General features: G+C 49.7%; 2 protein-coding genes across 7 annotated transcripts in view; one reads left to right on the top strand and one right to left on the bottom strand.

Annotated features, from left to right (window-relative positions):
- SEC11A (SEC11 homolog A, signal peptidase complex subunit) overlaps nt 1-8,390 on the bottom strand; it is a 40,388-nt gene extending 31,998 nt beyond the window's left edge. The window contains exons 1-4 of the mRNA XM_053912521.1: nt 7,917-8,390; nt 5,212-5,386; nt 849-976; nt 411-533 (exon numbers count right to left, since the gene is read on the bottom strand). The gene's annotated coding sequence lies outside the window, so the exon portion shown is untranslated. The remainder of the gene's footprint in view (nt 1-410; nt 534-848; nt 977-5,211; nt 5,387-7,916) is intronic.
- Nucleotides 8,375-13,555, top strand: part of ZNF592 (zinc finger protein 592) — a 40,963-nt gene continuing 35,782 nt past the window's right edge. The window contains exon 1 of one of the 6 annotated variants that reach the window (XM_053912518.1): nt 8,375-8,831. In XM_053912518.1, the coding sequence (XP_053768493.1) occupies nt 8,404-8,831 (428 nt within the window). In that variant the 5' untranslated portion in view covers nt 8,375-8,403. The other 5 variants (XM_053912516.2, XM_053912520.1, XM_045196575.2 and 2 more) reach the window with 5 other exon arrangements.

The following is a 13,555-nucleotide window of genomic DNA, read 5'->3' on the forward strand; positions in this document are numbered from 1 at the left end:
GAAGGGAGGCAGAAAGAGAGGGAGAGAAACATCGATCGGTTGCCTCGTGCCCCCCTCTGGGGCCTCGTCAGCAACCCAGGCATGTGCCCTGACCCGGAATTGAAGGGGCGACCTTTTGGTTTGTGGGACAACGCTCAACCCGCTGAGCCACTCTGGTCAGAGAGAGCATAGCGGGGGTGGAGGGTGGGGGGGCGTGTTATAAGCAGGGTGCTGGAGGCAGGCAGATGAGGACTTCAAGATCTTAGTCCAGGACAGAAATACTAAAGGCCTCATTGACGCAAGAGCCCTGGTGTGTGTGGGCCTGTGCGGCCTAAATCAAGAGAATTTTAAGTTGAATGGGCATAATTTTATTTCCCTGTTGTCCTGTGTTTTTCTTTATAGCATTTATCACCCTTGACACATTTACCTACCTGCTGTCTGTTTCTCCCACCAGCACGTAAACTCCAGAAAAAAGGGATGTTCATTTTGTTCCCTTGATTCTCAGGGCACACGACAGGTATTAAACAAGTATTTGCCCAAGGTCTGAAGTGTAGCTAGGAAGGAGAAATATAGGGTAATATTGAAATAGGGGGGAGGATTTCTAGTGTGCCGGTCTAAAGTAGCTGAGACATACCTCCTCTAATGTCTCCCAGAGCTCAGACTCTAGCTTAGCCTTTTATCGCAATAGGTTCCCTCTCCAGACCTCCTCCTTACCTCAGCCTGAGTTAACAATCTTTCCTGACCTTTACCGCCTGGCCTGCTCTCTGCTATCTCCACTTTGCATCTCTAAAAACCCTGGTTTCCCAGGTTGCCTGAAGGTCCTTGGTCAGGTGCCTGGACAGTTTCCACATTGTTATAAGATCGCATACCTGCTAGATATTTCTGCCTTTGTTCCTCCAGATTCACTCTCCACCCTTCTGCAGGACTGACCTTGAGGAACAGCATCATCTGAGCTCACTTGCCCTTAGTCTTCCTCTTGGGTTCAGCCACAGGAGGTCTGAGGGCAAGAGAGGGAGAGGTAGGGCTGTATTCCTCTAAGTTGCTATTGGCCCTCCCTCCCATTCAACTACTCCTCTCCCAGAGCACTGGTTTGTCTCTTTGCCGCTTCAGGCCTATGGCTGATAATGGCTCTCCTGCAGATGTTAGCCTCGGGGTGCTTCATTATCCGTTATGGGTGACCCTCACCCCCCAGGGCAACTTTGTATTCAGTCCAGTACACATTCTGAGCCAGCCACCTGTGTGCTCTGCTGCTGATCTTCGCTGATACAAGAACAAAAAAAGGCAGACTGTATCTTAAAAAAAAAAAAATTGAGATAGGAGCCACAAAATTTCCTTTTTTCAAGTGTAGGATCCAGTGGTTCTTAGTGAAGTTCAGCCAACTGTATCTTTTTTTCTCATTTAATATGTAATTACATGTTTTCCAAGTCACCAGTTGCCTGAGTTCTGATTGTTAAGTTGTACAATGTTGCACATCCTAAGTTACTTAATCATTCATAAGTTTCAGACTTTCATTATCACAAATAAGGCACTGGTAAATACTGTGCCCATTCTCTTTTGGGGAGGATTATTTCTCAAGGGAAAGTTTGTAGATACTGATGAGTCAAAAGGGAGTCACATCTCTATTAAGGCTCTTGAGAAGTACTGCTTTTTAAAAGGATTATATCAATTCACAGGCTACAGCTTTCTCTGAACTACCAACTACATCATCTCATTAGCACTGGGAAGTACTTAAGGTATATACATTCTGCTAAGGTGGTAGGTGGTATTACCACTTAAACTTCCTGGATAGCCAGTACTCATCTGAAACTATTTAAAGCCATTGCTAGCTAAATGGGAATGAAGGGGCAATGATTTTGAGGGGGTGGGGCGGAGAGAAGGTAAAGGGATTTGCTCCTCAATCTTCCTCCTTCTCCACCCAGTCTCTCCATCCTGTTTGCTCTCACTTTCTTCCTCTTCAAGGAGCTGTGCATCTTCAGGGCCTACCTAGCACAGTGCCTGGCAACAGCCTGAATATCCATCCATAAACACTTATAAAATGGATCAATCTTGGGAGAATGTTAAAATGTACGCACGCAGCGTCGGTCACACTAGTTTATGAGCATTAATGGTTTTCCTTTTAATGGACTCTCTGGAATCAGCGCTTTCCAGTCCCTGCCAGTGAGCATGCGCACTACCACCCATACCCTTCGGCGTGCTCGAGAGTAGCGGTTCATCGCGGGAACGCCTGCACATTTCTTCCTGCACACTAGGTTAGATGCCGAGCAAGAGTCTGCTGTGTTTGGTCCCAAACTTGCTTATGACAACTGTATGCCATAATAGAATTAATTTAATTAAAATTTACATAAACTGTTGAAACGTGAGCATGAAAAGAAACAGTTGTTGCTGTGAGATGTCAGTTGAATGCTTTGGAAATATTAACTAAAGACAAGTTGAAAATTACTATCGAACCAGATGCAGGTGAGATGATTAGAAAGATTTTTTTTCTTTTTTTAAAGATGGAGCCTCTTTTTTTTTTTTTTTTTAAATATATTTATTGATTATGCTATTACAGTTGTCCCATTTCTCCCCCCACTCCACTCCATCCTGCCCACCCCCCTCCCTCCCACACTCCCCCCCATAGTTCATGTCCATGGGTCATACTTATAAGTTCTTTGGCTTCTACATTTCCTACACTATTTTTACCCTCCCCCTGTCTATTTTCCACCTATCATCTATGCTACTTATTCTCTGTACCTTTACCCCCCTCTCCCCCTCCCACTCCCTTATTGACAACCCTCATGTTCTAGTTGTTTGCCTAGTTTGCTCTTGTTTTTGTTTTAGGTGTGGTCGTTAATAACTGTGAGTTTGCTGTCATTTTTACTGTTCCTATTTTTGATCTTCTTTTTCTTAGGTAACTCCCTTTAACATTTCATATAATAAGGGCTTGGTGATGATGAGCCTCTTCAACTTGACCTTATCTGAGAAGCACTTTATCCTCCCTTCCATTCTAAATGATAGCTTTGCTGGATACAGTAATCTTGGACGTAGGTCCTTGCGTTTAATCTTGGGTAATGTAATTATGATGTGCCTTGTAGTGTTCCTCCTTGGGTCCAGCTTCTTTGGGACTCTCTGAGCTTCCTGGACTTCCCGGAAGTCTATTTCCTTTGCCATATTAGGGAAGTTCTCCATTATTTGTTCAAATAAGTTTTCAATTTTTTGTTCTTCCTCTTCTCCTTCTGGCACCCCTATAATTCGGATGTTGGAACGTTTCAAGGTGTCCTGGAGGTTCCTAAGCCTCTCCTCATTTTTCCAAGTTCTTGTTTCTTCATTCTTTTCTGGTTGGATGTTTGTTTCTTCCTTCTGGTCCACACCGTTGATTTGAGTCCCAGTTTCCTTCTCATCACTATTGGTTCCCTGTACATTTTCCTTTGTTTCTCTTAGCATAGGCTTCATTTTTTCATCTGTTTTTCGAATAGATTCAACCAAGTCTGTGAGCATATTGATAACCAGTGCTTTGAACTGTGCATCCGATAGGTTGGCTATCTCTTCGTCGCTTAGTTGTATTTTTTCTGGAGCTTTGAAGTGTTCTGTCATTTGGGCCATTTTTTTTTTTTTTTTTTGTCTTGGCGCGTCTGTTACTTTAAGGGGCGGAGCCTTAGGTGTTCACCGGGGCGGGGTATTGCTGGTCGCTGTGCTGTGATGCTGTACGTGGGGGAGGGGCCGAGAGGGAGCAATGGCGCCCGCTTCACTCTCCACCGTATTTCAGTCTTTCACTCTGCTACCCACAATCAAACTGGGCCCCTCTGGTGCTGGTTCCCGAGTAAGTGGGCCTGTGCACACTCCAGGCCCCTGTGGGACTCTCCAACAACCTCTCCTGTGAGGCTGGGAGTCTCTCCTGCCGCCCCAACCCCCAGGGGTGCTTTCAATCAGAGGTTTGAGGCTTTATTTCCCCGAGCTGGAGCCCTGGGTTGCGCAGCGGTCTGCTTCTCTGCCCGCCGTTTGTCCGGTTTATCTGTGGGCGAATGTGGTGCCGCAAGGTGCTATCCGCCACTCTGCCTGCCCCACTCTCTGCCACTCTGAGTCCGGCCCTCTGGGTTTATCTGTGCAAATGTGGGACCGCAGGGTCTGCTAGTGGTCGGACTGCCTGCCCCGTTCGTCCCACACTCCGCCAGTCTCGGTCCTGCCACAGCCACGCGAGTCCTCTCCACCCCGGTGCCTGTCTCCGCCCCTCCTACCAGTCTGGATGAATGATTATTTTCTGTTTCCTTGGTGTTGGTCCCCCTTGCTGTTCGATTCTCTGTCAGTTCTGGTTGTGCGAAGAGGCGCAGTGTGTCTACCTACGCCGCCATCTTGGTTCTTCCTCAAGATGGAGCCTCTTGCTTATATTACTTTGCAAGAAGCTTTAAGTCCTCAGTCAACTTTAAAGAAATGACTTGGAAAGCAAAGAAAATACATCATGGGTATGATTTAAGTAAGAAAAAGAGCTTGAGAATTCTAACTAGTACTCTTGCTCATAGAAAAGGTTTGGCATGATATAGAAAATTTGGCAAGTGTGTTTTCCTGATAGTTTTTAAGTGAAAATAAAATGTTAAGATGTGTACATATAACTTTTTAAATAATTCACTGTTTTAAGCCCTGACTGGTGTGGCTCAGTGGATTGAGTGTGGGCCTGTGAACCAAAGGATCGCTGGATCAATTCCCAGTCAGGGCACATGCCTGGGTTGTGGGCCAGGTCTCCAGTAGGGGGTGCCCCAGAGGCAACCACACATTGATGTTTCTGTCCCTCTCTCCTTCCCTTCCCCTCTCTCTAAAAATAAATAAATAAAATCTTTTAAAAAAGTTCACTGCTTTAATATTAACTTTTAAAATTAACTGATCTACTTTGGGGCCAGATCTGATTTGCTTGGGCAGGGATCAATCTTATTTCCTAACCCTTTTGTTGTCAGAGGAGGGCAGGCAGGGGAAAAGTTGTCCCAGACCTTCCAGCAGGAGAAGACTTGCCTAACTGGTGAATTCAGATCTGCCCGCCCTCAGAACAACTGCAGTCTTCTCTACTTAGACCTAGTTAAAGTTGCTAGACGTTGGCAAGGGGGAGGTTGAAGTTTTCAGGGAGCTAATTTTAATTCAGGGAATATTAAACAGCCTACTGGTCGTCATCCAAGCCACATCCTTCAGCTTCACCTTATGTGTAATAAGGTTGATATTCTCGTCTTTTCATTGGCCCCAAACTTGTGAGAAAGGAGTGGTACTCACTGTCGCTGTAACACTCCAACAATGGTGGATAGGGCGGTCTCTATATACGATTGCAATCAAGACTCATTGTTCTCCCTTTTACTTCGGTCCGTGATTCTATCCGCTCAAACAAAACGTCGCCTCTGGTTTGCAGGTGGCAGTCTAGTCTCGTCCAAAGTCCGATCTGTATCTCACTCTGGAAGCCAGACAAAGAAGAAAACATTATAGCTCCTGTGAAAGACGGACATCAGGAAGTACTTACTGAGAAGGGAAGAGGCTCCTGCCAATCCGTCCATCCCTCCCCCACCACATCCTGAGAGCCTCACGTGTCCTGGTTTCGGGAACAGGCCAACTGGGCAGGCTTCAGAGCCCAGCCTGTGTGGCTATTTAAATGAGAAACTGCAAACACAGCAGGGAGTAGCCCAGTCTCTCCTCAATGGGCTTGCAGGCATTTTGTTACCTTCTAGCGGGTCATAAAAATCAATGGAGTAGGTCTTGACCAGTATTGAAAAAGAAATCCAAATAATAAAGTTGAAACTATCAGCAGGCAATGGGTGTGTACATGTCAAAACAAAAAAAAAATGTACACTAGAAGTACATGTGGTGTATTGTATGTTAACTGTGTTCCTCAATAAAGCAGTAAAAATGCCCCCCAAATCCTTCTTAAAATAAAGAGGAACTTGATGTAGGACAACAACCCATCAGCCTGCATTGCATAAAATAAGGGTGAGGGTAAAATAAGACGTTCAGGAAACTTCTCTCTCAGACATGTGTGCATTTGTGTACGTGTGTGCCTACATTCTGGGGGGAGAAATGGACTGTACTTCTTATGGAGGGCCACAGTCGAAGAAGCTTGCAGAGAATATTAGTCGGCTGCAGAAAAGGAAATCCAGCCACTTGCAACAACATGGATGGATTTTGAGGGCATTATGGCAAGTGACGTAAGTCAGACAAAGAAGACAAATACTATATGATTGCAGTTGTATGTGGAACCTTAAAAAAGCCAAGCTCATGGAAAGTTGGAAAAAAAAAAAAAATTGCAAAGCACTGGTTTAAGCTGCACATTTCTTCTTCATTTTTGCTCTTCGCTAATTTGCTCTGAAACTGCTGCCTTGTGACTAAAACTTGTAATTCACAACCAGAAAGGCCAATTCCCACTCTGTAAACAGCTGGAATGGAAAAACTAGTGCTCCCACCTTACTGCTCTGAGTGACTCCAATGTCCAAATACCAGGAAGATAGAAGGGCTGAGATCTAGAGTCTCCTGAAGTAAGAAGGGACATGAAAATTTACTTTAAAATTTACCTGCACAGCTCAAGTTCCAGTGGTTCTTCCCAGCTGGCAAATTACAAAGGGTTCAGGCTGGCATTCCAGGACCACAGCCCTAACTTACCTTTCCAGACTGACTCGCTTACTTACTCTTCTCCCTGTGCTCCATCCAAATTGACTTCTTGGTGTTCCCAGAACACTCCATCCACTTATTCTGTCCTTGATTGCACTGTACTTTATGCCTCGGGCAGCCCCTTCAACTGGCCTGTCTCAGCTTGCCACAGTCCCATCCATCCTTCAAAGGTCTCTGTTCCATTTCCTTGCTGGATTCCTAATATCTTTCTTTTAAACTCCAAAAGTATCTCTTAAAGAACTACTCTCTTGCACTGGCCAGACCGCTCAGTTGGTAAAAGCATTGTTCCAATGCACCAAGGTTGTGGGTTTGATCCCAGGTCAGGGTACAGGCAGGAGACAACTATGAATGCGTCAATAAGGGGAACAGCAAGTCGATGTTTCTCTCTCTCTTACTTTCCTTTCCTCTCTCTCTCTCTCTCTCAAGTCAATAAATAATAATTTAAAAAGAAATGCCTTTCTTAAAGATACTTTAATAATATACTTAAAAATACCATTTTCCTGACTTTAAGAAACATTAATGTACTGTAAAAATAAGAAAATACAAAAGTCACAGAAGAAAAAAAATCCCATTCTTTTAGGATATGTAGATGTATAGTTGTATATTACCAACTGGCATTCTATCACCTTAATCTGTTTCTCCAACATAACTTTTAATGGCTACAAATAAACTATAATTTATTTAACAATCATAACATTGGGCATTTTGCTTCCTTTCGCATACGGTGCCATATTTGGGGGGAGTATATCCATATTTGGGGGGAGTATGTACGGGGTAGGAGTAAGAGTACAGGGACAAATTTCCTAAAAGAGCACAGTGGGGTGTATTTTGGGAAATAGGAAGTTGGGGTCGGCGATAATTAGGAGAAGCGTAAGTTCCCCCAGGAATCTTTGGAGATATTTTGGTGGAATAGGGGTTTGAACCAACTGCACTTGTTTTAAAGGGCAACCCCAGCATTTCTATGGATGACTGGGGGCGGGGGGTGTCACCCAGGCAGGCATCCATGGAAACACGCAGGGCTCAGTAAGCAGACCTCCCAACCTCAAGACATGTCTATCTTTATGCATCCTTTAAGGCTCCTCGGAAGAGGTGTGCCTTTTCCCACCCATATATATGGCACCATTAATTATCCTATCTCTTATCTCTTATTCTCCTCTCTCAGCTCCTTGAAAGCTCTCCTCAAACTGAAACAAAACACCTGTCTCTTTTACTGTCACTACCCCTTGAGCTACAAGCCTGCTCCCCACCACCCCACCGCTCCCAAACTTCTGGAAAGAATCACCACAGTTACTGCCTTCAAGGCTTCAGCTGCGCGTACTCCTTACCCAAGTGCTCAACTCAGCTCAGGGGCGGAAACTCAGCTGCAGCCTCCAGCAAACGGGCTTCTCTTCCCTGCCGAGCGGTGGGTGCTCATTGCTCCACTCCAGGGCCTCGCCCCGCGTTCCCGCGCCCCGGCCTGGCTGCCGCCTCCTTGCCGCGCGTTCCCAGGTGCGCCTGCTTCTCGGAACGCCCTGCCCGTCACCCCGCCGGCCTAGGGGCGGCCGGTCACCTCGCGCATCCCTCGCTTCCCAGAACCCAGACCTCCAGGTGCGCGCCCGGGAGCACCCCCCCCCCCCCCCGCGCCAGGCCGTTCTCGGCCAGTCTGCCTCGGGCACTGCGACTCCCGGTGGCAGCGGCGGCAGTCCGGCGGGGTCCCTGCTCCCTGTCACGGCCGCCGGCCTTGGGCCCACCGCATCCGCGCTCCAGGGGCGCGGCGGCGGCGCACGCAGCTCGCGGCCCCCTAGCGGGCGACCTCCGCCGCGCCCCGGGCCCATGAGGCCTGCCCCGCGGGCGCGTCAGAGCCCGGCCGGACCAGGGCGCGGGGCGCCGGGCCGTGCAGGGTGCTCGCGGGTCCGGCGGGGCGCGGCCCTGCACCAGGGGCCCGGGCTCCAGCCGCGCTCGCCGCCGCGGGGCCCGCGCCGAGCAGCCCGACCCGGGCGGCAGGCGGAGGCCGGGCCGCGCCGGGGCAGCCCCTCCGCCGCACCGCGCTGGGTCGGTGCCCAAGTCCGAGTCGCCTTCCGCCCGCCGCCCCGCCCGCGGCCCCAGCCGGGTCCCGCCGCCAGCCCGGCTCCCGCCCCCGCTCCGCCCCCGGAGCCGCAGCCCCGCCCGCCACCGCCGTCGCCATGTTGTGGCTCCCGCAGCCGGCGCCGGGGACGCGCGCGGCCGAGCCCGGGGCCTGCCGCCGCCGCCGCCGCCGCCAGGTAGGCGCCCCCCGCGGGCCGGGCCGGGCGGGGTCGGGGCCGAGGCCGCCGCCGAGGCCGTCGGAGCGCGGGGCCGGGGCTGCGCGGGGCCGGGGCGAGCGCGCGCCCCGCGCCGCGGCCCGGCCCTGCAGCCGAGCGGACCCTCCCCGCTGCCCCAAGCGGAGCCGCTGCCCCGACCGCCGCCTGGCGGGCCCGTCCGCCTCTCCCACCCCGCCCCCGCGCCCCGCCGCCGCCGCCGCCGCCGCCGCTGCCTCGCCGCGCACGCTGCAGCCCGCCGCGTGCGGGGCCCCGGCCGCCCGGGCGCCGCTAACAGGGCACGTTCCCCGCCGGGACGCCCTGTCAGCCCGCCGTGCCCGCCGCCCGCGGAGCTGGCGCCGACAGGAGGCAGGCGCTTGGCGGAGCGACCCCGTCGGGCGCCCCGCGGTCCCTCCCCCACCGCCGCCCAAGTTCTGCGCCGGGGGAGGAGGGCTCGCGAGCGCGCAGGTACTCCTGCCCCGGAGCCGGGGGTCCTCCCAGGCTGGCCGGGCCTGTTGGAAATTGTCTCCGTGCGGAGGCTCTTCCTGCCAACCTGGGGGTGAGGCTCAATGTGACCCGCGCGAGGGCAGAGGCGCGTCTGCCGGGCAGATGGCCTCCTGGCCGCGGATCAGCGCGCGTGAGGGGGAGGGGTCCGCTGACCTTCGGTATGCCTGCTCCTGAGAACCCCGGGCCGCTGGGAGCTGCCCAGGAATTTTTTATCTTTTTATTTATTTATTTATTTTTTGAGTAGGCCAGAGGTGGCATTAAAAGTCCTGGATTGGAATAAATCCACAGGCCCCTCCAGGGAAGCCTGTGTGGCACCCAGGCCTTACCTAGAACAGGACGGGCAGCCAGAGACCTGGACTCGGGGCAAGACTGGTGCTGGGCCTGGGGCGGCCCTCTCGCCCTCACTTCTCGCTCACGCGGGGGCCGTGCTGCGCATCTGCTGGAGTGTGTGGTGTGGCCGAGCATACAGGATGTGCACAGACAGATGCCTGCCCTGGGCATGCTGGGTGGGAACCCAGGGGTCTGTTTCCTTCAACTCACAGGTCCCTTAGACAGTGAACGAGAAGAGGAAGTATGGTGTGTGTACACATCTCCACCATTTTCCAATGTTTTTTTTTTCCAGTTGGTCGTGGCTTTGATTCATTCAGTAAATTTTTACTGAGCACTTTCTATGTGCCAGGCACTGGCCTAGGTGTTGGGAATACCGCGGTAAACCAGCTCATAGCCCAGGGGGCCCGGTTCTGTAACAAACAAATAGTCTCAAAATTACATCCAACAAGTATTGATTAATAAGTATGTGCTAGGCATTGTGTTAGATGCTGTAAAGAAAGCAAACAGAAATTACTACCCTTCTGGCACTTTCATTTTCTTAGGTGGAAAGACAATACAATAAAATATGTAATCAAAGATAGAATCTGTTAAAGAAAAAAGTGCTAAGTGCTAAGGAGAAAAATAGGGAAGGAGGGTATGAGATTTCTGGTGGGGGCTTAAATTTACATTCAAATGCTGTGGGAAGGCCTCCGAAGAAGGTATCTTTTGGATGAAACTTGGAAGGAAGGGGTAAATGAACCATTTCGAATTGTGCAAGGAAAGAAAGAGGAAGCAGAGAGCGGTGGGAACGTGGAATGGGCCGCGATCTGGGTTAGGGGCTCGGAAGGAAGTGATGTTCAGGCTGAGACCTGGAGGAGGGTGAAGAGTTAACAGTGTGTAGAGCAGCCCGGAGCTGGCAAGTTGGAGGAAGTGAAAGAGGCCTGTGTGGCTGCCGGGGGAAAGGGAGAAGGGAGGTAAGTCTGTGGAGAGGTGGGTCAGGTCCCAGGGGGCCTTAGGGACACGCCTGCGTTTGCATTGTATCCCTGGCGTTATTAGGGACCTGGAAGGGTTTTAAGGACGTGACACGATGACATTTACATTTTAAAAGGTCTCTGGCATCTGGGAGGGAAATGTGCTTAGAGATAAGCAGGTAAGGCCAGGCTTTGGGCCCTGAGTGGCCTAACTACTTGCTCCACTTGGGAAAGTCTCAAGCAGTCTGGGGGGAGATCCTTTTCCTGCGTGAGTCTGTTCTGCCCAGCTTTTTGGAAGGGAAGGGAAGGGAAAGTATTTATGGAGCGTACGCTAGGCGGAGTGATTGATTTTAGAGACTTGGGCCTACGTTATATTTAGTCTAATCCAGGGGTGTCAAACTCATTTTCACCGGGGGCCAGCCACATCAGCCTGGTGATTGCCTTCAAAGGGCTGAATGGAATTTTAGGACTGTGTAAATGTAACTACTCCTTAAGAGTTAAGCAAGACCTCAGTGCTGCCGCGGGGTAAAAACAAGGTGCTGGGCCGGATAAAACCAGGTGGAGGGCCGGATTCAGCCCTCAGGCCTTGTGTTTGCCCCCTGTGGTCTAACCCTCTCTACACCTTGAGAGAAAAGGGTTGTCCTAACCCTGGACAGATACAAACCCAGGGCAGACAGAAAACAAGCCCAGAGGGGATAGCCAATTTATCTAAAGCCACCTTTGTAACCCAATCTGCATGCACACCCAGGTCTGCCTGATTTCCAGAGCCTAGTCACTCTAGAGCTGGGCTGCTGGAGTTTGCGTCTGGCTTCCTCAGCTTGCTAACTGAATGATCCTGAGTTTATTTTTTTTAACCTCTCTTGTGCCTCAGTTTCCTGTTTGGGAAAGCTTCCAGCTTTCCCCGGATTACCTAAAGGCAAGAAGGACCTAGCTCATAAGTTTGTCATGCAGATCACATTAATTAAGCCACGTAAACATTGTAGCAGTCACCTCAAATATTAGTTACTGTTATTATTTAAAAATTTCAAACACCCATGCTGCCTCTCAGCATACTGCAGTCATTTTGGATAAGGTTAAATATGTGGATAATTACATTTTTGAATTTTGTGAGACTTTTTCCCTCCTTTTCCCTCTAAATAACTTATTGCCGTGTTCCATGTGATCAATCATTCAACATTGATCTCCCATTTCATTCTTTATACTGCGCTAGGACCTATGGCTGCAGTGGACTTAAGAGGGTTCTAATGCACCTTTAGTTAGAGACCTGTTGGCAGAAGTAAGCACTAAAGGCCTGGAGAAGTAGGGAAGGCTTCAGGGAGGGGGTGACTTTTGAACTGGGCTTTGGAGGAAGAATAGGAATTTTATGGGCAAGATTGGGCAAAGGATGTTCTAGGTAGAGAGAACCATGTGTGAAAACATGGAGTCACCAGAGGCTTGCTTTGTCTGGCGATGAGGCTGGAGAGCTGAGTTGGAGCTGTGAAAAGCAGGTCAAGAAGTTTGGACTTTAGTCTGAAAACCACGGGGAGCTACCAGGGGAGCATCCAGTACTTAAAGCGATGGGTGTTGCAATTAGATAGCAGAGGGAAGATGTCATCCTGAAGGGTGGCTTCATTTTGCCAGGATCGCTACGCTTCAGGGTCTAGTTCTCAGTTCTGTAGGCCCAAAATTTAGCTTTTGGTAGGGCGTTCAGAACTGCTTGGGTCCCGGGAGACAGACTTACGAATCAAACTTGGAAGAAACTGATGTGTAAACTCAGGGTATTAACTGGCCATGAGAAATGAAACTGCAGAATGACAGATGTTTCTGTCCTCCGGCCATTGCCTCCCCACCCCCACCCCACTTCAGGCCAGGCCTGGGACACGCTAACAAACTCTTGCTCCTCAATTCCTGTTTGTTTTTCCCAGGCTCCATGAAAACTAACCCTTTCTGTTAACATAACTTTCCCCTCCTCAAGCTCTGTATACCGTAGTCAGCAATGATTATTAATTGATAGGATGAATGATTCTATATCGGCTGGGTGTTTGTGAAACTTAAGGAAGAGGAGGAATAACTTTTATTTAGAAATCAACTATTAGAAAAACGGGTTCCCTTGAATTGTGTTCCTGGAGGAGGTTTGCAGATTCTTATTTATTTATTTTTAATGGACTTTATTGGGATGACATTGTTTAATAAAATGATATGTCATAGGTTGCAGGTGCGCAAGTCTATAACACATCATCTGTACATTGTATTGTGTGTTTGCCACCCCGAGTGAGGTTTGCAGATTCTAAGCGGCATGGGTCATGTTGTGGCTGGGGGCAGGGGTTGTGGACAGATGCATTGGAAGTTGTTCTGGAAGCAGAAGCCTGTGAACTTGTGGAGGAGGTGGGGAGGCTGGTTTAGAATCTTCATCTTCCATACATGCTGGACACAGAAAAGTAAGTAGTGGGTCCTGCCCTCTGTTCAGCCTGGCGGTAGGTAGCGAGCTTCCTCGTTGGGTTGCAGTGTTCATGGGGTTCGAGCCCCTTCCATTCTTTCTGCTTCTGTGATGCCGGGAAGGGTGGTGGGCCTGCTAGAGTGCTGAATCTGTGTTTTTCTACAGGGAGAGACGAAATTCAAAGAGACCAACCTGGATTGTGGATTAATTACTTTTCTTTTACGACTTTAAAATGAGTCATACACTCCCCAAGAATATTCATGTAGAATGCTTAGCAATGGCAGACAGGTACACCAAGGAAATCAAAGTAGCTGGACCTGGAGCTCCTGCCAACATTTGCATATTTAGTGTTTGTATTAGACCTTTCTCTTGAGCTCTGTCTTTCTGTGTAGGTTTGTTTTTAACTTTTTCTTGTCCTGAAAGAATGGGAACACCCTGAACAGGAGGGAGTTCTGTGAGTGGAGCAGTTGCACGCACCCCCAAATCTCTGTGTTTCCATTTGTGGG

The sequence above is a fragment of the Desmodus rotundus genome, chromosome 10 (genome assembly GCF_022682495.2).
Source record: "Desmodus rotundus isolate HL8 chromosome 10, HLdesRot8A.1, whole genome shotgun sequence".
NCBI lineage: Eukaryota > Metazoa > Chordata > Mammalia > Chiroptera > Phyllostomidae > Desmodus > Desmodus rotundus.